We start from the raw sequence: 26556 nt of genomic DNA, 5'->3' as shown, positions 1-26556 counted from the left end.
GAAGGTTCTATTCATACAAACGACAGTTCTCATGTACCTGTCCATTGTCCAATTCGGCTTCCGACTATAAAATTACCTTCATTTGATGGTAGCTATGCAAAGTGGATGGAGTTTCGTGATACTTTCAATTCATTAATAAACAATAACGAGTCCATTCCAGCAATCAATAAATTTCATTATTTGCGTTCATCTTTGGAGGGTGGAGCAGCTATAGTTATAAAGTCTATTGAGTTCACAAGTGACAACTACAAAACCGCATGGGATTTGCTATGCGAGCGGTACAATAATGAAAGAATTTTGATCAACAATCACATTAAGGCATTGTTCAATTTTGAACCCATTACTAGAGAATCCCACAAGGCTATCAGGTTCATGATTGACTTCTATTCCAAAAACTTACGCGCCTTACACACTCTCAAAGAGCCCACTGACAGTTGGGATACATTAGTTATATACATGATGGTGTCCAAACTAGATGCCGCCACTAGTAGAAAGTGGGAAGAACACAGAAATACACTTAAAGTATCTCCCAAGCTCGATGACTTGTTAGTGTTTCTTCGTAATCGAGCAGATATCTTAGAGACGATACAGTGCGGTACTTCTACGCAAAAACAGGACAAAACTAATCATTCTATAAAGGAACACAAACATATTACAACATTACTAACAAGTGACAATGAATACGAGTACACAGCTAGTGTCGCTAGTGATAATGACATAGGTACAAAAACAAAAATAATATGTGCATTTTGCAAAGAAAATCATTTCAATTACGAATGTGACAAGTTCAAGGCAATGTCAGTAGAGAGTAGGCATAATGAAGTTTCGAAACACAATTTATGCAAGAATTGCCTGCGCCCTGGACATTATCATGATCGTTGCCGCTTAGGTCCATGTAGGAACTGCCATGAAAAACACAACACATTATTACACGTTGAAGTTAATGACAACAATGAGACAAATTTATCTAAAAACACAAAAATTACTACTGCAATGTCTTCATTCACTCAGGCTAAGAAAGGTTACGTGCTTTTGTGCACTGCTGAAGTGAATTTAGTCAATCCTGTAACAAAGGAAACTCACAATGCTAGAGCACTATTAGACATAGCGAGTCAATCTTCATATATATCTGCAACAATGCAAAGAAAGTTGAACTTTACCTACACTGATAATGACGAAAATCTTATAACTGGATTAAATGATTGCATAATTGGCAGTGCTTCAAAACTGTGTAATGTAGTAGTGCAATCCAAAGACGGTAAATTTAAAATTGATGTTCCATGTCTAATAATGCCAAAGATAGCACAAACTGCTCCAAGTTTTGAAATTGATACATCCAAATTTGACATTCCTAAGTCTCTTGAGTTAGCGGATCCTAATTTTCATCATCCGTCCCCAATCGACATAATGCTGGGCGGTGATGTATTTTGGGATATTGTAGAATGCAAGAAAATCGAATTAGGCAAAAACAAACCAACCCTAAAAGAGTCTAATCTAGGTTGGCTTGTTTCTGGTCCGACAGGCCAAGGTTCAGCATGTTCTACTCGATGCAACTTCTCTCAAAATGAACTTTCACTCCGTGAGGCCCCGGAGGACGCCTTAGGCGACTCCAAAAACTGTATAATCAACCACGAAGTCCATGAGCATAAACTAAGTGAACGAGAGCTTTTTAAGTCACTTAGGCGAAACTTCAACTCTCGAGTATTTTATAACACAACATTACGTAAATCGCGAATTGTAAACTGATTACCTGTCGTAATTCCTTATAGATCTCTCAAACTCAATAAATCTGGCGTCAAGGGGTGTCAAACCTCAACAATAATTATCTTGAACTTCGTGTGCTGCGAAGGACCCTGCTTCCTTGAGAAACCAGTGTTTGAGTAGCCTAATCTAATTCTTTATAGCAAGTCATCAGTCTTTATAATCAAGTGTGTGTAATACTTACGATATGATTTAAGTCTATTTATTCTTCTAAGGCAACAAAGGATCTTAATCGCAAATTAAAGCTACTCAAATTAACTATATTCCTCAATGAAAATGATATTTGATTTATGTTGGTGGTCGCTTCGTTAATGTTTTACACTGATTATATGAACAGTGACATCTAACCATCGTATATACAAAGCTTTATTATTTTTACGATTGACACTAGATGTGTGATGTGTTTATCCTAAACCTAACTAACTAGCTAACTACAAACATTAATGAAAACTTACCTTCTCTCCCTATGTACCTTCTTCTCCACCCTTCATGTGCCATGTCTGTGGGGTCTTATTTATAATCTTATTCTAACATCAAGATCAAATGAGAAGGTCTGTGGGGCCAATTTAGAAATGTCAGTTTCGTACATATTCGTTTTCTCTTAGACAAATACTATCTAGCGTAAGTGTTATTTAAGTGGCCAGCGCGAGCGCCTTCTTTATATGTTTATAATATATATTTTTATAGTTCAATATATTTTTACAATTGTACGCATATTTTAGATACTTAGCTAAAGTTAAATTGAACAGAATGCTACAAACGTTATACGTATGGCAAATCGGAGAGTTCGCTTGTAGTGAGAAACTGTTATGTTATGTCATTCTTGTCCAGTGTAGGCTTCGGACTGCGGTAGAGTCTAGAAGGCAGCAGTGAAACCTATTTAACTATTATTTTATTATTCATTATGTATTAGTGCTAATTAATGAGGATGTTGAGAAATTATTATAATAATGTTTGCATTGATTGAGGCAATCGTGATTTCCATCCTTTGACTCTTTGTCTCTGGAGTCTTCAATTAACTTCACTCACGCCTGGGCACTTCCTTGTCGAACGACCAAGAAACCATGGATGTCGCTATCGTCATGTAAAGTGAAGACACTGATGATTTATATATCAGCTCGTTTAACAGCAAGTTATCCTATCAAGTGGAAACCAATCATCAACAACATACTTCTGGTCATGGACGATCGTTTGCCACCATTGAAATGGCCATTGGATTATAACGAAAAACTATATGTTGGCAGTAATGAAGTCTGGCCAGTCATCAACATGAAAACAAAGAACAGCTTCATCGAACAAGCCGTCTCTAGGCTACTTATTAGCCTAAAGAATTACGCTCATTTGAGCCTCTTGAAAGCTAGGCTTTCAAGGAGGGGCAGTATGTTAGCGATCTAACCTTTTTTATAACCTTTAAATACAATAAGTCAGTCAAGAAGAATATAATTTTTGTTTGTCAGTGTCAAATGTTCTATCATTCTAAATATATGTCTTAATTTTACAAGATGCTAATTTTATTACAACAATACAAATAATTAATGCAAGTTCACGCACCTTAAGTCAATTACTGGCGTGAACAGGTTTACTAATATCGTTTTTTGGTAATATTAATAGTTTCGGAAATAATCGCTCCTAAAGGAAAAAAAAGTGCGTCCCCCCCCCTCTAACTTTTGAACCATATGTTTAAAAAATATGAAAAAAATCACAAAAGTAGAACTTTATGAATACTTTCTAGGAAAATTGTTTTGAACTTGATAGGTTCAGTAGTTTTTGAGAAAAATACGGAAAACTACGGAACCCTACACTGAGCGTGGCCCGACACGCTCTTGGCCGGTTTTTTTTTGATACAGATGCTATTCGGATCATCCATACTAATATTATAAATAGGAAAGTGTGTGTGTCTGTTTGTTTGCCCGTCTTTCACGGCAAAACTGAGCGACGAATTGACGTAATTTTTTAAGTCGAGATAGTTTGAAGGGATGGAGAGTGACATAGGCTACTTTTTGTCTCTTTCTAACGTTAGCGAAGCCTCGGACAAAAGTTAGTCTGATTATAAAGCGTAATACAATGAGGCCTACCTTCTTTATCATAAGTTATACTATTGTGGTGTCACTGAACGAATAAGTAAATGAAAATGTGCCTAGTTTGCATGAACCAATAAAGTTTTGGCTCTTGACAGTTTTTATCAATACACTCATGCATTCGTGACGTGCCAGAAAAGTTGGCGTGATGTGATCATTTTCTTACTTAAAACAGTACCTATTTGACTACTCAGCCCTCAGACTTAAGTACTCAATAAATTTTACTCTTTTTTCCCTCTATCGCTGACAAAGAAGCAAATCAGTTTAAAAACTTAATTGCGAAAGGTAACGAAGGCACGTCCGACGCCGGTCGCCATTATAGTGACGTGATTCCATTCAGGACGCTGCAGGTAACTTCTACTCAAGTACGTAAACGCACGTGCTTGTCAAACTTCATTCGCTGCAGAATTGATGTCATAAAACTTACCTATGACTCATTATTACAGCGGCTTAACGCTCAGTAGTTTTAAATTAATCTGATATTGCTTACAGATTCGTATTCTGATCTCATTATAGAATTTCTACGACTTTACTATTATTAAAAACCCTAAAAAGCTAACAAAAAAAAACAAAGTCAATATTAGGTTCTCCGCGATGTCAATATTTTGCCTTACAAAACTGTCCCTTTCAGTTCTTTGAAAATAATCATTGTGCCTATCCATACTAATATTATAAATGGAAAAGTGTGTGTCCGTTTGTTTGTCCTCCGTCTTTCGCGGCAAAATGGAGCGACGAACTGACGTGATTTTTTAGGTGGAGATAGTTGAAGGGATGGAGAGTAACATAGGCTACTTTTTGTCCCTTTCTAATGCGAGCGAAGCCGCGGGCAAAAGCTAGTATTTTATATTTTAACACTGATATTTTAAAATATGAAACATGCTTGTACCACCAAACCAAAACACATATACCTACTTAATCTACTCTACGCCACTACGATACTAATGTATATTATCATCCAATTACCACGATATTAATCTAGTTAACTAATATCTGTATCTAGAAAATACCCCTGAGAAAATACTTCCTATATCATTTCACGTCGCCTTTGCCTTGCCTGTAAAGCCGGATACTAGATTAAATAACTCTATCAAAGGAGGCATTGGGAGGCAATCTCAACCGGTATTAAATTAAATCTTTGAGCTCGTGCTAAGTATCTAAGTTTACAAGTTTAGTCCCAGGATCTTGTGTTGGAAATATGTCCTTTAATATTATTTGATGTAGCAAATATGTACCTACTTATAATTTGAAAATGACACCTACTTTAGATAATAAATATCTGATATGAATAATAGTTAAATATGAATAAATATTTCATATTCAGTTATTCATAAAATTAAAAATATACATGTCAAAATTAAAAATATTAATTAGCAATACCGAGCTTAACAGAAATTTTATACAAAAGGTATTCTATTTAAAAATAAAAATAAATCCTTACACACCACGCGAAATCGCCACTGTTAACTTTTACGATTAACTGACAAGCCGACGTTGTTTGGCGAACACGTCATTATCTGTGGGACTCTTATATTGAAATAAATGCTACCTTAGCCAGTTCAGAAGACAGTTTAAAATAATTAGTAAACGCTTACCTGCAAAAGTAATTTTCAGAGCCTTTGCTATAGGTTTTTGACGTTACTCGATACGATAAACTTCACTAAAAATTTCTTGTGTGAAAAATCTCCAAATGGTTACTCAAAAATGACATACAATTTCCGTGATGTTTTAGGCTATCATGTAAAGTATTCTAAAACTTCTCTTAAATCTTATGATAAAGGCAGAAGGCAGGAACCAATGCCGCCACGATACATTAATGATTAGCCAACTAGAATAATCCACGAGCGCGTGTGGGCTCAGGCGGCTTGAGAAGGCTCTTTGCATCCAACCGCTGCCTTGAAAATTGCATGAGATTAAATTTTCAAAAGTAAATGTTCCTTGGGCTGTACTAATATTAGATATATTAGTATAGCCTATGGAAGGATTTATCTACTGTACTAATACCGCCTTACATTATTTAATCTGTAGTCTTGTGGTTTAAGATTACATATAATGCAAGCCTTCATATTTTATACTAAAATAATAAAAGAGATGTGTTTCTAGACAGCACAGGAGCAGTGCTTTCGCTACGTCAGTCGAAATAGGCTCTAGAAATTGTATTACGGAAACCTGCCCGTGTAACAATACAAAACTTAAAATACTGGCGTGACTCCTCTTGTGACCCAACACTCTCATAACACGCGATTGATAAGAGAAAAATAACACAGGTTCAAGTATACCTACGCTGCCACGCGTCGCTTGCGTCAGTAACTCGACAGCGCATATGGATCACGTATCAGTGTCGAATTAAACTGTTCCAGCGACCGAGCACGGACGTGAAGTATGCTCGGAGACGCGAGTGGCCTTTGACGATCACATGCGGGCAGATCGCTGTGCGTAATGTCGAACTAGTCCAGAATTATTCAAATGTCCTTATTTGAGATTCATAATAAGTCTCAAACACAGAGTTGGCATGTTATTTTTCAAATAAGTAAATTATGACAGTATAAAATGTAATAAATCAAAAAGATCACGAATAGCCAGGTAGAATTTAGAAGCTTTACAGTAGGTAATTTGTACGAAATGAATGATTTATGCGTGCAGGGACCCGGAAGGAGTATCGTCGCCGCGAGCACCTGCCCTAAACCTTGATTAATTATTGAAGTTACAAATAGCCCGCATTCCCCGCCGATCCCACCGACGGCGCCAAATCGTTTCATTGTCCCACTTAGTGAGATGTCGGCCGAGACTGATGCGGCCACGTGCTTAACTTTGCTGGCATTATTACCAAATTTATTGCAATCCACATTAGCGCTGTCTCAGTCGGAATTGAGCAGGGATATGTTGTGCCAAGTTGGGAAGTAACAAGTCGCGCGAACTTGCCACATGTGCACGTAATATGCCGCAGACCGCAGCGGGGCGTGGCGCCGCGGCGTCGACGGCTCAGAGCACTGCTAATTGCTTCTAAAACTTCGCACTTGCCGAAATAGATTGCGGACATGTCGCCTCACCTGACATACGACTCGTCTGCGCCTGGAGCCTTAAACGGTTCAGGCTCGTTTATTATCAAAGTTATATTGACCATAAAGTCTACTCGCCGTTGACATGGTAGTATAATTGAGTGGCCCGAAGCTCCCATCTACACGATTTAATTACCTGAGTTAATTAGAGCCTTAGAGCAAACTTTTTATTCGAAGGCGATCGAACTGCATCACCGGCGCATAAATGACGCCAAATCCAATTATGCTACTCCTTGTGACACCCCTCCCAGCCTTTTCAATTAAGTTATTAACGTTGCGATCTCGGTCCCACGGCGGAACTCTTTATACAAAATGCTAATTCCGACTCCTGTTCCATCCCGAGTCGTGCCAATTTGATTTTGCACCTTTTTTATTACAATGAATCCTTTAGAATAAGGGGCGAGGGGCCTTGATAGCTTCGCTATTCTGCTACAGTGTGTTATTTCAGCGTTGGAATAATATATATTCTATTTAGAAATGTCGGAGGTCGCGAGCAACGAAGTAAAACAATACGCCCACGAGGCATTTTTGAAGACCGTTATAACAATTTTCTCCCGCATTCGCTATCGTTTTATTCGTTATCGTTTCGTAAGAACCAATAAGGTGTGAACATCCGAACTCATCTGAAGCATCAATTCTATTCGTTGTTTTGGGCTTCTAGTACCCAGCAAGCGAAGAAAATTAAGTGTTCCTTGAACATATAAATCACGACTGTATTTTTCACGAAACAAGGTCCAAAATCAAGTTTCAAAATTAACTCTCACAATGGAAAACGCTTTGGAATATGGTTTCTGAAACGTATTTCAGCAGGTCGTCATATTGCAAGCGATAACCGTCATTAATTATTATTTTCGGTATTCCGCGAATCGGTGATTCCATGAAATATCGGATAATTAATAAGACTTCACAACAAGAGTTATGTAAATGATAATCTGTTTAAACGCATGTTTATTGTAACGAGTATAATTATAATTATTTAGTCATCGGAAATATCAAAGGATGTCATACAATTTAATTTGACAATTTATCTAAAAAACATCAGTACTATCCATGCAGCAACTTATATTCCTACTGTTTGTGACTGTTTGTGAAACACTCTTTTATATGTGAAAAAACCCGACACCGATGTCGATCAGTGACAAACAAACGGCCTGTTTCACCACGGTTATAATTGTCGCCCGACAGTGACACTTAATTGTTTAAAAAACCCTGTATTTTCTGAGACTAACAAATGGTTTATTGTTCCAGCATCAGACACGGGGCTCGGTCTCGGCAGCACAGCCGGCGCGGTCGGCGCGCTCGGTCTCGGCGCCGGCGCGTGCGCACTCCTCGTCGGCGCGTGCGCGCTGTCACGCCGACGCCGATCGCGAGCCAAACCGCCGCCGGCGCCGGCCGTGCGCGCCACTATGGCCCCCGCGCCGGCGGACGAGATCAAGAGGCCGGATCATGATGACACCGAGCCGGATCTTATACCAAATAATTACTGTAAGTTTTATTTTTAGTACCTACCACATCTACAATAATGCAATTCAATTAACCAAATAATCTTATTGAATAAATAGGATAACGCATACATAAAATTATATATATTTAAAAAAATACTTTCAATTTGTTCACGTCCCACTTTGTCGGTTACCATTAAGGTGAGATTTACTTGTATCTTTATATGAATAAACTGCCAAACGGCTTTATACCAATCGACATAGTGGGTCGTTTTCCCGTGCACACTCACATATAGCTATTCCTTCAAAGCAATAGCATTAGTAGTTCTCGATATATTTAGTAATGTGACAAACAGACAGAGTCGCAAGTTGTTTTAGTACCTTTTTGGTACGGAACCCTAAAAAGAATGCTACAAATATATAAAAACACTTTAAAAAATTTAACCTTGCTCCATTTCATTTAACTATGACTTTGTTATTAAATATCAATGATTAAATTTAGACTGAAGGCCGTTAGAAGACTTGAATGTATTACAATCATGCTCCGTAAGACTTAATAGTACTGGTCCCGTAGCCGAATGGCATTTCTGCGACGCGAAACGAAAACGAAACGCCGCGAAAGGTAATCTTGCTCTGTCGCGCCAATGCGCAAGAGCGATAGAGATAGATATCTACTAGCGTTTCGTTTCGTGAGCGTTTGTGCCATTCGGCTGCGCATACCCTGTACTAAACAGTATTTTAAGCACAGTCTTGCAAAATAACTTCTCAAGCTCTGTCCAACTATAATTAGTACTTACTCTTGAAAATCATTTATTTCTCAATCTTCTCCGACTTAAAATCATCCGATTGCATGAAATGTAAGTATCCTTCTCTCATAAATAAATAAATAATAAATTAATAAATATTATAGATAGGACATTCTTACACAGATTGACTGAGTCCCACGGTAAGCTCAATAAGGCTTGTGTTGTGGGTACTCAGACAACGATAATATACAAGGTGCTCGCGAGGAACCCATATAACTTTAACGGCATATTCTTGGTCACATTTTAAGACTAAAATGTCATATAAACTTTTCTAAATTTCGTCTAGTTTCAGAGTTATTGCCAATTAAAAAAAAAAACATTTCCGTATTGTTACCAGAAAAGGTCTTCTTAACGGCGCTGATGCGCAGTTATTGTGGAGCATAGTCTCACAGTAGTCATTGATAGATGTCAAAATGTGACAAGAAAAACTTCCAAAAAATTTGGTTTTTAGAAAAATAAATTAAGGAACTAATTTTAATTGCCAACTTCATGGATAAAAATTACCTTATGTGAAAATACGTCCAAAAAAGTAAAAAAAAAAAAACAAAAAAAAAATTTTTTGGCGAAAAATTTTAAAATTCATATAACATTTTTTCTTTCTTTTGGCCTCAGAAACGCGTGGTTCAAGTTATGCGGGTTCCTCGCGAGCACCTTGTATAATATACAAATACTTATGTACATAGAAAACATGATGAACAAATATCTGTCACACACACAAATAAATGTCGAAGGGATTCGAACCTGGGACCGCGGATTAACAGGCAGGGACACTACGCACTAGGCTAGACCGATCGTCGGTGTCTCATGGAATATCATTATTGTAATTGTAATTTTGACTTGCCACATAGGTCCCCATACGATTTACAATATATATCACAACAGATTTATTTAGTGTACTCACTATTCGAGTACCGCCTGACTTGCCTCCCACGAGGCAAGAGCCACGGCACGAGGCAGCCTGAAAGCGGTCTAATGAACGAAGTTTCGCTCCAACCGAGTATACTCGCTGCCTCACTTATCTCATTTGCTTATAAAGGAGTATGTTATGCTACTAATACAGTCGAGTTCATAAATATGTGTACATTTTTAGGGTTCCGTAGTCAACTGGGAACCCTTATAATTTCGCCATGTCTGTCCGTCCATCCGTCCGCGGATAATCTCAGTGACCGTTAGCACTAGAAAGCTAAAATTTGATACCAGTATGTATATCAATCACGCTGACGAAGTAGTAAAATAAAAACTGGAAAAAAATGTTTTGTTAGGGTAACCCCCCTACATGTAAAGTGGGGACTGTATTTTTTTTTCATTCCAACCCCAACTTGTGATATATTGTTGGATAGGTATTTAAAAGTGAATAGGGGTTTACTAAAATGATTTTTGATAATATAAATATTTTCGGAAATAATCGCTCCTAAAGGAAATAAAAAGTGTGCCCCGGCCCCCCCAACTCTAACTTTTGGACCATATGTTTAAAAATATGAAAAAAATCACAAAAGTAGAACTTTATAAAGGCTTTCTAGAAAAATTGTTTTGAGGTTCAGTAACTACTAAACCTATCCAGTCCAGTCCTATCCAGTTCAAAACTCAGTAGTTTTTGAGAAAAATACGGGAAACTACGGAACCCTTTTTTTATTTTCATATTTCATATTTCATTTATTGCATAGTCATGAACATATTTACATAATAAGGTGTTACAGGTATAAGTAGGCAATTCATGACACCCTGTTATTTATTATATCTAACTTAATATCTAACAGAACTAATGAATATTAAAAATAAAAATAAAATGTAATCATTGCCATAATATATTTTTTAAATTCGGTTTTACCTTGTTGCAACGAGTTAAGGTGAAGAAATGTTCACATATATATGAACTCGACTGTACCTATACTCCTTTATAATAATATACTAAAAGTAATTCACTTGTCTATTTATAAAGGAGTAATGGGATAAAGTAATTCGCTCCCTTATTCCTCATTGGCTGACACGTGTAGGCGAAATATACAGGATGGATATGGATAAATTTTCTGTGGTCCTACTTACTTTTTGTTTTTTTTTTCGTTCCATTGAAAAACTCCAGCAGTCTATCTTGCAACTAAAATATTATAGTGGCACTTCTAATACAAATCCACCTGACATAAAAATGCCTCAAATAAATAAATATAAATAAATAAAAAAATAGCTAGGAACTGAGTTCATGGATTACGGCATAATATAATGAATGTCCATTGGTCGTGACATTCACGAAGATTCGGGTCACGATTCGTAGTACAGATGTAGTGCGAGAAGCTTTTCCTTCGTACTTTTCCGTAAACGTTCGTATTCGTTATGGCGTATGTTCAAACAATGTCAGTACGTCTTGTACTGAGACTGACTGAAATAGCCATGACACATCCGTACATCTCATCTTGCCTAGAAAGTTAAAGACAAACTCGCGCACAATCGTGAATATCACAATTATTTATGTAAGTAGGTACTTACTAACTACTTATAATGACACCAATATCAATCAAATATGTTCACCAATATTTTCTAGGTATTTCAAACCTCATTATCTAAACTATCGGTTTGTTCCTTTGTTCCAAACCACCCGGTATGCATAGCTAGGTTTCAAATTTACCGGGAAGCGAATTCAGTGTTGTTCAGATTTATTGAAGCGATGAGCAGATGAGGGTTAACATGAGCTGTGACAGCCGATATTGATACGACAAAAAGCCGAAAAACCAGGGGATATATTTCACGATATTTTTAAATATTCTTTGACAAACAACACTGAAGTATTGTTGTGAACAAAAAATATTTTTGTTAATTGTTCACAACAATACTTGCTTGTGTTGTGCAAGAGCACATAAAAAAAAATATTTTGACATCTATAATTATACGCCTTTAAAGCTCGGCCACACATCCTCATTTTGAAAGCGCAGCGTTAGCGTAGCGCAATGATGGCGGTGCGCCAGACGGAGCAGATTGCGAGCGTTTTCAAAGCGGATCCGCGCGCGTTCTGCACATGGTAACTTCTAAGCCTATATTTTGCAACTGTAAACTTCTAAAAGTATTGAATTACACATAAGAAATCAGAACAACATTTTGGAATAAAACAATTATAGCTAAATGGTTAACATTTAATCCATATTCAGACAAGTCCGCTCACAATGCGCGCTGTGTTATGTGTGAATACGCTCGCATTCCGCTCCGCTAACGCTGCGCTATCAAAACGCCCAATGTGTGGCCGAACCTGATTCTGTGAGCCTATAATGATAGTACCTAATTACCTATACCTATACATGTTTTCAATATAAAATGTAATGTTTTTGGCGATAGATAAGCGACAATATTTAAGGAAAAGGATCTTATCCAAACATTTGAAATTAATTTTCTCAAAAGAAAATATCCTTCATTTGGATGTCGTTTTTTAGAGAAATGGTCATTTTCGCTAATTTATGTCCATTTTGATTATGTCTCATGAAAGTCTAACCTCACTCGGCATATATCAGACAATTGTTAGAGATAGACCTCCTTTTTAACCCCCGACGCATTGTAACCTGTCTATCTGTCTGTCTGTTTGTCTGTGTGTGTGTCTGTCTGTGGTATCGTTGCTCCCAAACGGATCAACCGATTTAGATTTACTTTTCTTTGTTTGAAATCCGAATTAGTCGGTACTGTTCTTAGCCATGTTTGGTGGAAATCGGTCTACTATATCGGGTGTTTTCTCAAAGTTTAAATTCCATGGTTAGATTATTAAAACACTAATCCCCTTATACATAAACGTTTTCTAAAGTTATCAAGCCGATAAAGTTCGTTTGTCTCTTTCTATTACACCAATACGTCGGAAAGGGACAAACGAACTTTATCGGCTTGATAAACTTTAGAGAACGTTTATGAATAAGGAGGTATTAGTGCGAGTAGCTTTTACAAGTGCTGCCGTTCACGTAGCATTGTGTCATGACAGTTTACATTTAAGGGGATAAAGGTTTACATTTAAAAGGATACATTTAATAATATTAACTTCAATATGTGCTCTTAACATAATGTAATCCTACTAACCGTTTCAAGGGGCCTTCTAGTCTCAAATTACCTCCGAAACAATTCGAATTATTCAACGAAATGATTAATTTCCTAAGTAAATAAATACGGCCTTCAATTCGATCTCATTTCGATTCGAGACGCGATGACGACGTTAAATTATAACGGGTAGGCAATGGGTAGGCACAAGTTAATATTGCTCACCGATTTTTGCTAAGACTACCGTCAGAAACCATCGTAACATTGATTCCAGGGTTATGTTTACCTATGCACTAAGGGAGGTACTAACTACAACATCATTTTCGCCGTAACTATACCTACTTATATGTACTAACTAAAAGTGCAAGTACATACGCATGATGGAAACGTTCCTACAAAATTTCCCAATCTTAAACCACAGACCAACCCCTATAGACATCCATTACAAGACGACTTGCGGTCACCAGCCTACTTCTATTTGCCATGATATAAGCACGGGCGCTCGCCGTGCCCGATCAGTAACGACCAAATAACCGACCCGAAAGCAGCTCGTGTTTTTCGCAATAAAAAAATTGAAAAAGGGTATTTTGATGCCTTAAAGATGTCCACCTGTAGTGTGAAATGGTGTGGAAAGGTAACAAGAAGATCAAATTTAAAAACAGACGGTATTACATTCCACAAATAAGTCATATTTATAATTTATTCAGAGCCGGCATAGGTCAACTTACACTGGCTATTTACGCGACTCCCTTTTCATCTGGCGCGACTGCCTGCCGTCCTTGAAACGACCAATCGCAGCGCGCTAAACACATTCCCCTCCCGCTCCTCGCGCCCCAAGCACTGGTGATTTGTACCGCGCACAAAATTTACAATATTGGCACTCTATAGGAGGTAAACATAAACAAAAGGAAGAAGTGTAGAATGTGCCCACATTCACTTTTTAATAAGGAAGGTATCAGAGATGTACAAAATGGTTTTAAAAAAACATTTAAATACAAAATGCAAAATACTTTTCAGATTTACTATTTCAAATGCAAAATACCAAATAGTTTTGAGTTTTGTATTTCAAATGCTAAATGCAAAATAGGTATTTTCAAAATACTTTTTGAAAATAAAATACCTTTTGACCAAATCTCAGATATTTTTATTTATTTTCGGTATTAATAATCATGAGAAATAAAGTCACAATGCCGAACAAAAACGTCTAATAACATGGCACCTAATGAAAGTAATGAATGACATTTTGGTCATATTTATCAGTAGGCAATCAATAAATTATGTTATGTTATTTTATTTATTAATAACATAACAGAATTTATTGATCGCCTACTATTTTTAGGTATTATTATACCTATTATACCTACTCACTTAAATAATGTAAAAAAACTAGACTAACGAAAAGAGAGCCATGGCTCCAATTTGTTGATTGTGCATCTAGTTCTTATATTTCATACCTATATATCACCTAAATGCTCTTTATTTATTTTCATTCTTTAGCTTAGGATTTTTACAATAGGAATAATAACTCAACACTTAAAAGTAGGTAGGTGATTAAATCAAAATCAGTCATTAGCACTCAGCACCAGCAGTCCAGCAAACAATAAATCCGTTAAATCGTCGGCGTCAGTTTCCATAGATAATATTCGTTTTCGTTTGACATTGACAGTGTCAAATTGACACTAGTCAGTCAGGCGCGCATGGCTAGCAGGCGCCTCTATCGGTCAAATTCGGCAAAACAAGCGTCATTCGTTCACATTTTGTTTGACTGGTAATGTTGGCTAAACTTAATTTAATCATAAAGTATTTTGCATTTTGAAATGCATATTAAAAATGCAAAATACATCTCAAAAAGTATTTCAAATAAAATACAAAATGTTTTTTACTAAAAGGCATTTAAATGCAAAATACAAAATAGGTATTTTGCATTTTGTATTTGCATTTTAAATAGAATTATTTCAAATAAATCGCATCTCTGGAAGGTATACATGAAACGCTTAACTGAGCATTTGCTGAAACAATCTTCGTGGAATGTATAATAATACCCGTTATTTTCATTTTATTTTCACCTTTCCCAATCCTTCATCCTTTTTTGTTGTAAGTAATTTATCACGTCCAGTATAATTATTTTCACTTTTATTAATATCATTTTCTCTTGTATATGTCGGCGGCCGAACGAATAATCCGCCAAATCACGAGATTCCTAGGCATATCGTGAAACGGCGCCAAATCATGATTTGGCTTAGTAACATTGGCCATATCGTTCAAAACTCACCGTTTAACGATTTGCCCAGTGACGTTTAAGCAGATCATGAAATTCCTAGGCATGTCACGAAACGCCGCCATTTCGTGATTTCACCAAATAAAACCCGCCAGTGGCATTTAGGCAGATCATGTGATTACTAGGCATACATATATACATCACTGACATTCGATGACTTTCGACGATGGGTGTCAAATAGTAATCCTTGCAAGTAAAAGAAATTAGTCCAGGGGGGTTACCATGACGTGCTAAAGCCGTTCAGTTTAGGTTGAGAGAGAGGGACGGAGCTATGTAACTGCTATAGCTGTGTCCCTTTCTCTCAACCTAAACTGAACGTCTTTAGTACGTCATGGTAACCCCCCAGTTCATGAAAATCCGCAACGTGGCAAGGGTCAAATAAAAACTTGTAAGGTTATAACTTAAATCCACCTCTAAAATTAATGATAATACTAATGAATTATATGTCTGGTTTAATTTATCGCCCGTATAAGGCTTACACACTGTATACCTATTTCACCACACATAATTTACTTAGGCTTCATACACTACCACACAATACATCTTAGGTCACAGTCACATAATTCTCTATTATATCATAGGTCTCAGTCGTCTAGCGTCTAGGCATAATATGTTTGTGAATAGGCTTCAAACGGCTTACGGCTTTGAGACGTCTAACGAGGGATTTGGGCGAGAGTCAATGATCCCCCTCCATTCGTTTTAAATTATAATCCGTCCTTCAATTCGTTGTATAAGTCCTATATTGTTAAATTGACGACCGGTCTGGCTCAGTCGGTAGTGACCCTGCCTGCTAAGCCGCGGTCCTGGGTTCAAATCCCGGTAAGGGCATTTATTTGTGTGATGAGCACAGATATTTGTTCCTGAGTCTTGGATGTTTTCTATGTATATAAGTATTTATAAATATATGGTTGTCTGAATACCCACAACACAAGTCTTCTTGAGCTTACCGTGGGCCTCAGTCACAGTATAAAACCAGTAATAACTCTTCTTACAAACTTCACGCCGCGCGGTGTGTCCCCCTCCCACCCCTCGCATGCGGCGAAAACATGCGAAACTGGTGATTATTGGGCTGGACAGTCGGGGCCGCGTTTGCGCGCTGTGTTGACGTGTTGAGTTCGGGAGAAAATGACGTCAGCACCGAAGACATATTTTCGTTACTGTAGTGTTTATGGGTGTATGGAAAGTTCTCAAAATGCGGAAATGTCATTCTTTAGAATTCCTAGACACCCAGAAAAGTAAGTGGTTGTTATATATTTGCAGTGTTAGGTACATTATTGCTTACGTAAATGGCGTAAAAGTGAGATTTAAAGCTAGAATGACACATTAAAATCAATAAGGATTTATCTGTAACGACATTTAGGTAGATGCTGCGATCTATCTAGCTCGAAAGTTTGGTACCTACTTAAATATTGTGCAAACATCTATTCAAACATTTTATGTAAATATGATTTCGTCAGTATTTAAGAAACAAATACGTACTTGAATCTTTATTAGATAAAAAGGTAGAAAGAGCGTTGGTACTAGCATAGCGCCATACACAGTTACTAATACGAGTAGGACAGTAGGTACCTACGTTTCTAGTTCAAACGAATCTTTTTTTTATTGTGATGGATTGGGTGTATTCTAGAGAAAACATATAAAATGAACACTTAAATTAACGCTTTTGCAATTATTGTTACACAATCTACTATTGCGCGTATGAGAGTAATATATTTATAATGATTTTTTGTGTCTTCAATACTGACTAATGTGGTGTCATGACGTGGTATTGTTATACTAAAACCTACTTACAGTTAATAGTACCTATTAGATTTACAACAACTTACATTGTACGAAGTCGATTATAGTAACGTTGTACAACCCTGCGTGACCTTGCGCAGTAGTAACGACCGCGCCGCCGCTGCCGGAGATTAACTACTGATATATCCTTATACTGTGCCTCAGTCAATCTGTGTAAGAATGTCCTATAATATTTATTATTATTTGGGCATTTCTCAGAGCGTTTCAACTTTTTTGATTTCGGTGGCAGCATTATTACCTGGACCCTGTAAGCGTAGCATGAGTTTTCTTTGTTTCTGGTAGAAATCCGCGACTTCTATTTAAATTGACAAAATTTCATGTGACTTTCACTGGAATCACTTAAAAATGCTGCCACCGAAATCAAAAAAAATTTAACGCTCTGAGAAATGCCCATTTATTAAATATCAAATGACATTTCGCACATAAGTTTCGAAAAACACATTGGTACGAGCCGGGGTCGGGGGCCGCTTTTATTGACTTATTTCGAGTACAAAAAATACACTTCAGATTTGAGACACGAACACCGCGACAGCTCCCGAAGGCGACGTGACGTGTAATTAACGACTCGCATGCGGGCGCACTAACGACACTTTGAGACGAACTTAACTCCTCGATCCGTACGGCAATTACTCTACCATCAGATTTGCAATGCAGAGAGGGCATAGTAAAAAGAATAGCACATAGTTTGCTGTTTTATAAGCTGTAGTAATTTCAAAATTATGTACTTAGCATTAATCCGTCCCGCACTCCTCGCTGGCTCCACAGAATACCAGCGCCGTTGGCAACGCCTAGCCGTGCCAACTGCATTGCTGAGTGGAGACCATTTCAGCTTCACATATTCTTTTCATCTGTTTGTAATGTTTTCTTCTTCTAGATTTTATAATTGTTTCTTTGTACTTTATTTGTTCTTATGTAATGCAATGATGTGTGTTGCCGGAATAAACATTATTCTATTCTATTCTATTCTATTCTATTCTAATTTTTAGCAAGCAGAAACGCGATAACCTTAGATTACATTAAAAAGCAGAAAATTACTGCCTTAGAAGAGACTTGAGCTCATGATCATTTCTCCAGTACTGAAATAATTTTCTATTTTTAAATGTAGGTATGTAACATTTTCAAGCAAGACAATGCTTGATTTCCAAAATGATCTGACAGCGTAGACGATATGTCAGTAATTTACGTCCCTATTAATCTATCTATTTTAATATGAAGATGTAGTACCAATTAACCCTTATAACCGGTATTCGCTAAAAACTGTTGAGCATTAATTTTTCGTTCGAACCGACATGTACCTATCGATTAGTAGCAGTACTGATAATTCTGCTACTTGACGCTAGGTGGCGACAACACCCTACAAAATCACCCCGGTTTCATGAAAAAAACTGTATGTATGGACACTTTTTCCTTAAGTGATGCCTATCCCAAACTTACTCACAGACTTTTCGTCGGTTAACTAGTTACTTTTATATTTCCCTGTGGTCACAAACCACCTGAGCCGTGTATTTTACGCGCGGGAGAGTTATGGCGCAATAATGCCGTAATGCCTATTATTATAACACGCGTTCCGAACACGTACGGATGGACATTAAACTGATTTACACGGCTTTTTAATTGCCGGCGCCGAATTTTTACAATCTACCTTAAACGATCGTTATGATTATGGCGGTAGAATTCGGTTTCAAGGCCAAATTTAACTGTGGTAGAATTAGGCATATAATTTAGGCTTCCCTTAGCAAACCTATTTCATAAAAAAAAAATCTAAATCGGCAGGGCTAGCACATAATAGGCGCGGCAGTATCTCAACTCGATAAAGATGACACGTCTTTTTGTAATTCTAAGCATATTAATGACATAAGTACATTAAGTAAAGGTAGTCTATGATACTAGATACCGTCGCGTCAATACTGTCGCTAGCGTAGTTGGCACCGCATTATTGATTTTAAAAATATGTATGTTTAATACTAATCAATCTGATTAATTATCGACTTTCGAACGAAACATATAACTGACTACAAAATCTTCTCAAATATAAACCGTCCAATATTCCTAACGACATAAATTTATTATTATAAAAAGAATAAAACCAGACCTCATACTCATATTCATAGCAACCGCTGGCCTGTTAAAAAAACAACCAGAATTGCAGCAGCAGCGGACATCCGAACATCACCTTCAGTTTGGTGTTATAAAATATCACAGAGTGGTCAATAACTTTGCATCGCCAAAAAGCGTAAAATTTTACTACAAATCTCAAATCAAAACCGTCCAATATTCCAGCGAATTAAATTTATTAGAAAGGATAAAACCTGACCTCTTATATTCATAGTGACCGCTGGCCCGGCCATAAATCGCCAGGTAATGAATGCCGTTCTCGCCCAATAAAAACCGGGGTTATGGAACCTCATATCTCCGCTATCCCTTTAAGGGGGTCGACACGCGACAGTCTCTCCACGTTGATTAGTTGGGGAAGTCGGGAAAACTGTTTCAGACATATTTTAATTAGCAGTACGAGTTTGTGGCAGAACTTTCGATATTATTATTACCTAGAAGTTTACCGCGGAACTGGGGAAGTTTAGGTTTTGTTTATGTATTCTAGAATATTAATTCAACGATATAAATTCGGTCGGTTTTCTTGTGTGCAAACTTGGGTCGGTTCTCTTGCCTATTTAAATGCGGTAATAATATTGTTAGCTGAAAACTGTTGAGCATTGGATTTTTCGTTTGTAGCGACATCTATTGATAAATAGCAGCACTAATCATTTCGCTACTCAACGGTAGATGTCGACTACAAAATCACCCGTGATTATGGATAGTTGATGGATGGTTGGATGGCACAATCTCCTACTGTAAACTTTTGAAGAAGACTGTAAAACTTCGTATTCAGACAAAATAGTATTCAGTATCAATTGAAAAGCCTGGGAAAAGGCGTGTGCGAGGTGATAAGAAATGGGGTCGAACCTTAAAAGAGAGCGATGTTTGAATGAACAGTAACGTAAATACTTAAAGCGTATAATAGTATACTTTTTGAGGTCATTACACATTCTAAGATTAATGAGTTGATGTTTTACTTTTTAATTTTCTTGATATCTTTTCTACGAAATCGAGCCATCAATGTCTATTTTTAACCGACTTCAAAAAAGGAGGAGGTTCTCAATTCGACTAAATGTTTTTTTTTTTTTTTTTTGTATGTATGTTACTCGATATCTCCGAGAATCGTAGACCGATTTTCAAAATATTTTTTTTGATCGAACGGGTATAACCCCGAGATGGTCCCATTGGCACCAAGTCGTGGTCTGATGATGGGATCTTGGAGAAATCGAGGGAACTCTTCAAATGTTATAGGCACATGTAATGTTTTTTGTGTATTTTTCAAAGGTGCACCAGTATTTGCGCCTGATGGTAATAATTTTATGTGGCTGAGCTGATGATGGAAGGTCAACTCCTCAATGGTTAGGAGTTAAAGGACAATTCTTTCACTACTGTACATATATTCGGACTGATACAGTATATAATATCACTAGGAACCACTAAAAATCAACAAATAAATTAACTTTTTAACAAAAAATAAAACCGCCTTCAAAAAAAAAGCGTGTTACAAAACACGGAGAAACTAAAAAGCCAAAAATAATAAACCTTCGAATTCAGATTTCTTATCGGATTGCAATAATCTAAACATCCAAATTATAAACAAATCAATTATTTTTGGAGTCGGGACCAGCCTGCGTATGGTTGGGTAGGGCAAACAGGAAATAGCAAGGCGACAAACAGGTCTGGTACCGACTACAAAAATAATTGATTTGTTTATAATTTGGATGTTTAGATTATTGCAATCCGATAAGAAATCTGAATTCGAAGGTTTATTATTTTTGGCTTTTTAGTTTCTCCGTGTTTTGTAACACGCTTTTTTTTTGAAGGCGGTTTTATTTTTTCGATGACAGAATGAGGCACACTCAAAGGTTATGACAAATGGCACCACCCTATTAGTCCATACGTGAGAGCGAGAAGATGATATGTTTTTTCTGTCTCTCACATATGAATGACAGTGACATGCCTAGACACTTGCACAGGCGCCGCCTGGCGGGATAAAAAGTCAGTGTGCCTCCTCATTGCACGTTGTTTGTCTACTCTTTTTCAAGTGGAAGTGAAGGATCACTTTTTAACCGACTTCAAAAAAGGAGGAGGTTCTCAATTCGACTGTATTTTTTTTTTTTTTTTTTTTATTTTTTTTTTGTATGTATGTTACTCGATATCTCCGAGAATCGTGGACCGATTTTCAAAATTTTTTTTTTGATCGAACCGGTATAACCCCGAGATGGTCCCATTGGCACCAAGTCAGGGTCTGATGATGGGATCCTGGAGAAATCGAGGGAACTCTTCAAATGTTATAGGCACATGTAATGTTTTTAGTCTATTTTTCAAAGGTACACCAGTATTTACGTATGATGGTAATAATTTTATGTGGCTGAGCTGATGATGGAAGGTCAACTCCTCAATGGTTAGGAGTTTAAGGATAATTCTTTCACTACTGTACATGTATTCGGACTGATACATATAATATCACTAGGAACCACTAAAAATCAACTGAGCTGATGATGGAAGGTCAACTCCTCAATGGTTAGGAGTTAAAGGATAATTCTTTCACTACTGTACATGTATTCGGACTGATACATATAATATCACTAGGAACCACTAAAAATCAACAAATAAATAAACTTTTTAACAAAAAATAAAACCGCCTTCAAAAATAAGCGCGTTACAAAACACGGAGAAACTAAAAAGCCAAAAATAATAAACCTTTCAATTCAGATTTCTTATCGTATTGCAATAAGCTAAACATCCAAATTATAAACAAATCAATTATTTTTGGAGTCGGTACCAGCCTGTGTATGGTTGGGTGGGGCAGGCAAACAGGCAATAGCAAGGCGACGAACAGGTCTGGTACCGACTACAAAAATAATTGATTTGTTTATAATTTGGATGTTTAGCTTATTGCAATACGATAAGAAATCTGAATTGAAAGGTTTATTATTTTTGGCTTTTTAGTTTCTCCGTGTTTTGTAACGCGCTTATTTTATAGCCGATAGCTCATAGCTTACTCGTAAATCTGGAAAGCTGTTTTCCGAAATAGCGCTCCAAATGCGTTCACATTTCGAAGTTTTTAATCATCAGTATTCTTTGTCTCCGTCCTGTAGGCCTAGCACATGATTGCCGCGGGAGTATGTCGCCGCGAGATAGATCACACGTCTTCTTCTAACTGTATTAATTACATAAGGACGGGTAGTCTATCTCGCGGCGACATACTCTCGAGGCAATCATGTGCTAACCCTGCTGATTAACAAAAACCTATTAACGATAGACATTTTATATCAAATACACAAGAATCTTTAACCAGGTGCAGCTCCCTAATGTATCTCGTTCAATCTCAGCACAATACACTAGTCTACATTGTCCGATTCGATCTGAAGAATCTCAGAAGAAAATTGTATCGCCCGGTGCTCGCCGTGATTCGGAGCAAGATTAGATTCGATATGAGATCGTTTCCCTTACAACGGACGATAATCTTAATTTAATCAATCGAGTGATATTGGACGGTGGAGTATCTTATCTGTCTCGTTAGACGTTTAAAAGAGTATTAGGAATATCGAAGGAAAAATAGTAGTAAAAACACATTTAAGTGCATACCATAGAAGAATAAGGGAAGAGTTTTAACTTCATACATCAGTAAATGCGAGTTATTTGTATAGGCATAGTTATAGTGACATCTAGCGTCAATCACGCGTCAACTAGCGTAAGTTATCAGTACTGCTACTTGTCAATAGATGTCGCGACGAACGAAAGAGTCTAATGCTCACCAATTTTTGGCTAATATTACAATAGTATAAATCAGTATCCTGTTTTCAATTCCTTCTGCTTATAATATAAGTTGTAAACTGTTCTAATATACATTTTTTTGTGTTAAGTGTCACTTTCGAGACATAAATCTATGTCATAAATGACACTTAACGCCATCTACAAGTATGATCGAAAGCTACAAGACATTATTTTGTGGCGCCATCTATGTGTGGTGTAGTGTATGCGCGTTCTTAGACTGTCTCATTGTCTATGCTTTTACTCTCTTTTATGTTTTAAACCTGACAATGGTGTATCATCAGACCAAAACTAACCTGCATCGTGAAACAAATATTCGAAACTAACATTCCATCACCGTGTTATCTAAAGTTTAAGAGCGTTTGTGTCTATGTGACAAAAATAGTCTCCAGCACGTTAGCTACTTAGTTTTTGCAGAATGCAGTGTGTGCAAACATTAGTGTACCAAGGATTGAAATATCGTAAATGACATTCCATCACTAGGTGTCCATAGCTTAAAAACATACATATACATTACAATCACGCCTGTATCCTATAAAAGGGTAGGCAGAGCACATAAAACTACTCGAGTTACAGCGCAAATCTTGGCAAATAAGGGGTTAAAAGAAAACGAAATTGTGACATTGCAGTTGACAGCTTGCCTTGCCAGTCTCTCGCCTAGGCTTAAAAGCATTTGTATCAAAAAGTTGCATAAAGAATCTCCAGCTAGTTTGATTTTGCAGAGTGTGCTCAAAAATTAGTGTATTTGTGATTGAAATGCGGGAGTATTAGTCCCAAAAGCCGACTGCATCGGAGCTTTGAGCGGCGATAGGTTTGACGTGTTTTATGCTAACTCGGAGTGGATTCCGCTGGCCGGCCACTGGCCGCGGCCGCTGTTGGAGGCGTATTCAGATACTCTTTTAACTATGATAAATATCTGGGCGACCGAGCTTCGCTCGGTTCTATTTCATTATATCACGTCTTTAGATTTAAAAAAAAACTTTTAGAAATACAAAAAAAAAATCTCTCCGGGATTCGAAACCCTGACACCAGCGATGCGCTTGCGAACATTAGACCAACCTTTTACGACTGAGCTACACCCAGCCGATGCGCGATCGGCGAAATTAACGACCATATTTTGCGTTTACTAACGCGAAAGAAAAACGCATGAAAACTCGGAAATTCGCGTTTTCGTGATCTAAGGCTAAGCTAGATCGATTTTTCACCCCCGAAAATCCCACATAACAAATTTCAGCGAAATCGTTAGAGCGGTTTCTGAGATCGTCGGTATATATATATATATATATAAATAAATAAATGTACAAGAATTGCCCGTTTAAAGGTATAAGATATACGTGTACAGTATGCTACAGAGTGAAGCGATTCCTCCTTCATAGACATTTGTTCGTAGGGGAGGTCACCCGACCCATCACCTTACGCTCTCGCCTGCGAATGAGGAGCCGCGGTCTAGCACAACTTACGCTCTGGCCTGCGAGTTCTGACTTAAGTAACTGACTATTTAATCTGACTCTGATGTATGGACTAGCGCAAATTAGTGCCGAACCTCTTTGCATCACGTAAAGCCATTCAAGAAGTCTTACTGCGAGATATGTGAGGGAAGCCGAGGCCAAAATCCAAAAGCCAGTGTAGTTGTAAATCAGCCACATTGTGTGTAGAACTGACGCGTACGGCCACTAGAGGAAAAAGAACTGACAAGTAGGTACTACGAGTAAAGTAACTTGAAAAAAAATCTGCAGTAAGCTGGTGGTTGGCCTATTCGATCAACATTGCTACGGACTAAACTGCACGGGTAGCATTATATACTAGATGTCTTTCGACTAGTATGATGATGATGACGATGAAGAAGATGATGAACTGCATAGTGCATATAGGCATACAATGATATTGTGAAGTCTGAATTTGCTTCCTGTTTTCAATTCCGAGTGTCGCCGCGTTGAATATTCACGAATACATCAATATTCATGAATACATCGCCGCTTCTGTTTCAAAATATTTTTCAATACACTCCGCGACGTTCACCGAGGAAGCATTGTATCGTAAATTAATTAAAAATTGGAAATGCTTGCAATATGCGATTATTGATTTTAAATAATTGGTATCGGACCTCGGAAAGGGTATTTCGTCCAATTACCTATTTGAATCCGTAACGGAGCTGTTTTGTATTGTGGTTTGTGAAAATGAAAATGTTAATACACCTTACTTAATTCAACACCTAACAACAAAAGGCCCGGTAAGGTAAACTCACCTCAATCGGTGACACGCCTAATTCGGTGATACAAGCTTTGAAGCACTATTCCGAAAGACGATTTTTGGTTGTTTCACCGAATTAGGCGTGTCACCGAATGAGGCGAGTTTACCCTAGACCTAAGAAGTGCTGGCTGAACTTCGTGACAGCGGACATGCAAAAGAACAATCTCACACCTCTGGATGCCGAAGACCGGGCGAAGTGGAGAAGACTGAGCAGGAAAGCGGGCCCTGGCGCTACGCCGGGAAAATGCAAGGTTGAAGGAGCATAATGCCAAGACACCAAATCCATTTCAAAACTCCTAATTATTTCCGGTGCACTATCTTATAAATTCAAGCAATTTAAACAACCTCGAGCCACATTAGCTCGCTATTAATTATTTCTTGCCATGACTTGGCGCCTTTGAATGTAGCGATTAATCAGGTTTTTTCCGGGAGATAAATCTGCGCGGGCCGCTAATTTATGTGGACACCGCGGGGCCCTGCTAAATAAGAGTGCGATTCATCTTGGCAAGCCTTTCACTTAAATGCTCAGTTTATTTTAGAGAATGAACTTTAACATGCGGCGGTTTCAATGAGTGATAACATTTAAAGTCACGTACAGGTCGAACGCGATTAATTAAAATTATTTTTACCTTCTGACCACGGCTAGTGCAACCTGGCCAAAATTTTAATTTTGTGGTTCTACTCTTTAACAGCAATTAAGGGGTTATAAAAAACGAAAACGTAAGATTTTATGATTGAATATTTTTTGTCCAGCCAGTATTTGAAACGTGAAAATGACCATAAATGACTTAAGCGCCAACAGAATATACGGCGTTTGAGACCATTGTGGCTGTAATAGTGATTTCAAGAACCTTTTTTCAATTTTTAACTTCTGATTAGCAGAAACGTCTGCAATCGATGCCACTAGGCTTAGAATAAATTTAAAAGTGGAAAATGTCTGCCCTGGGTGGGGGTTTACCCTTGAATCGCCGACAGACACTTGTTCGAATATTATTTCAAAGACAACGTTTCAAATAATTTCATTTCATCGACAGTTCATATCGTAGAACAATCGACACAAGTAAAATTAAACCGTAGACTTTTACTTCGTAGATAAGTTATTCCGAGTATACTTTATATCGTGGTATTTCATTTCGTGTCTTTTCATTTCATTTTGTTTTACATTAAATACAATTCATTACGCATAATATTATTTCAATTATGATTTCTTCT

At 37.4% G+C, this 26556-nt stretch overlaps 1 protein-coding gene across 1 annotated transcript in view; it reads left to right on the top strand.

Annotated features, from left to right (window-relative positions):
• The window catches only part of LOC125226809 (nephrin), a 790592-nt gene that overhangs the window by 730633 nt on the left and 33403 nt on the right, over positions 1-26556 (top strand). Inside the window, exon 14 of the mRNA XM_048130914.1 lies at positions 8144-8380. Within this exon, the coding sequence (XP_047986871.1) occupies positions 8144-8380 (237 nt within the window). The remainder of the gene's footprint in view (positions 1-8143; positions 8381-26556) is intronic.

Source organism: Leguminivora glycinivorella, chromosome 6 (assembly GCF_023078275.1).
Source record: "Leguminivora glycinivorella isolate SPB_JAAS2020 chromosome 6, LegGlyc_1.1, whole genome shotgun sequence".
Classification (NCBI taxonomy): domain Eukaryota; kingdom Metazoa; phylum Arthropoda; class Insecta; order Lepidoptera; family Tortricidae; genus Leguminivora; species Leguminivora glycinivorella.
The sequence above is the reverse complement of the archived record's forward strand: the minus strand, read 5'-3'. Positions and strand labels throughout refer to the sequence as shown.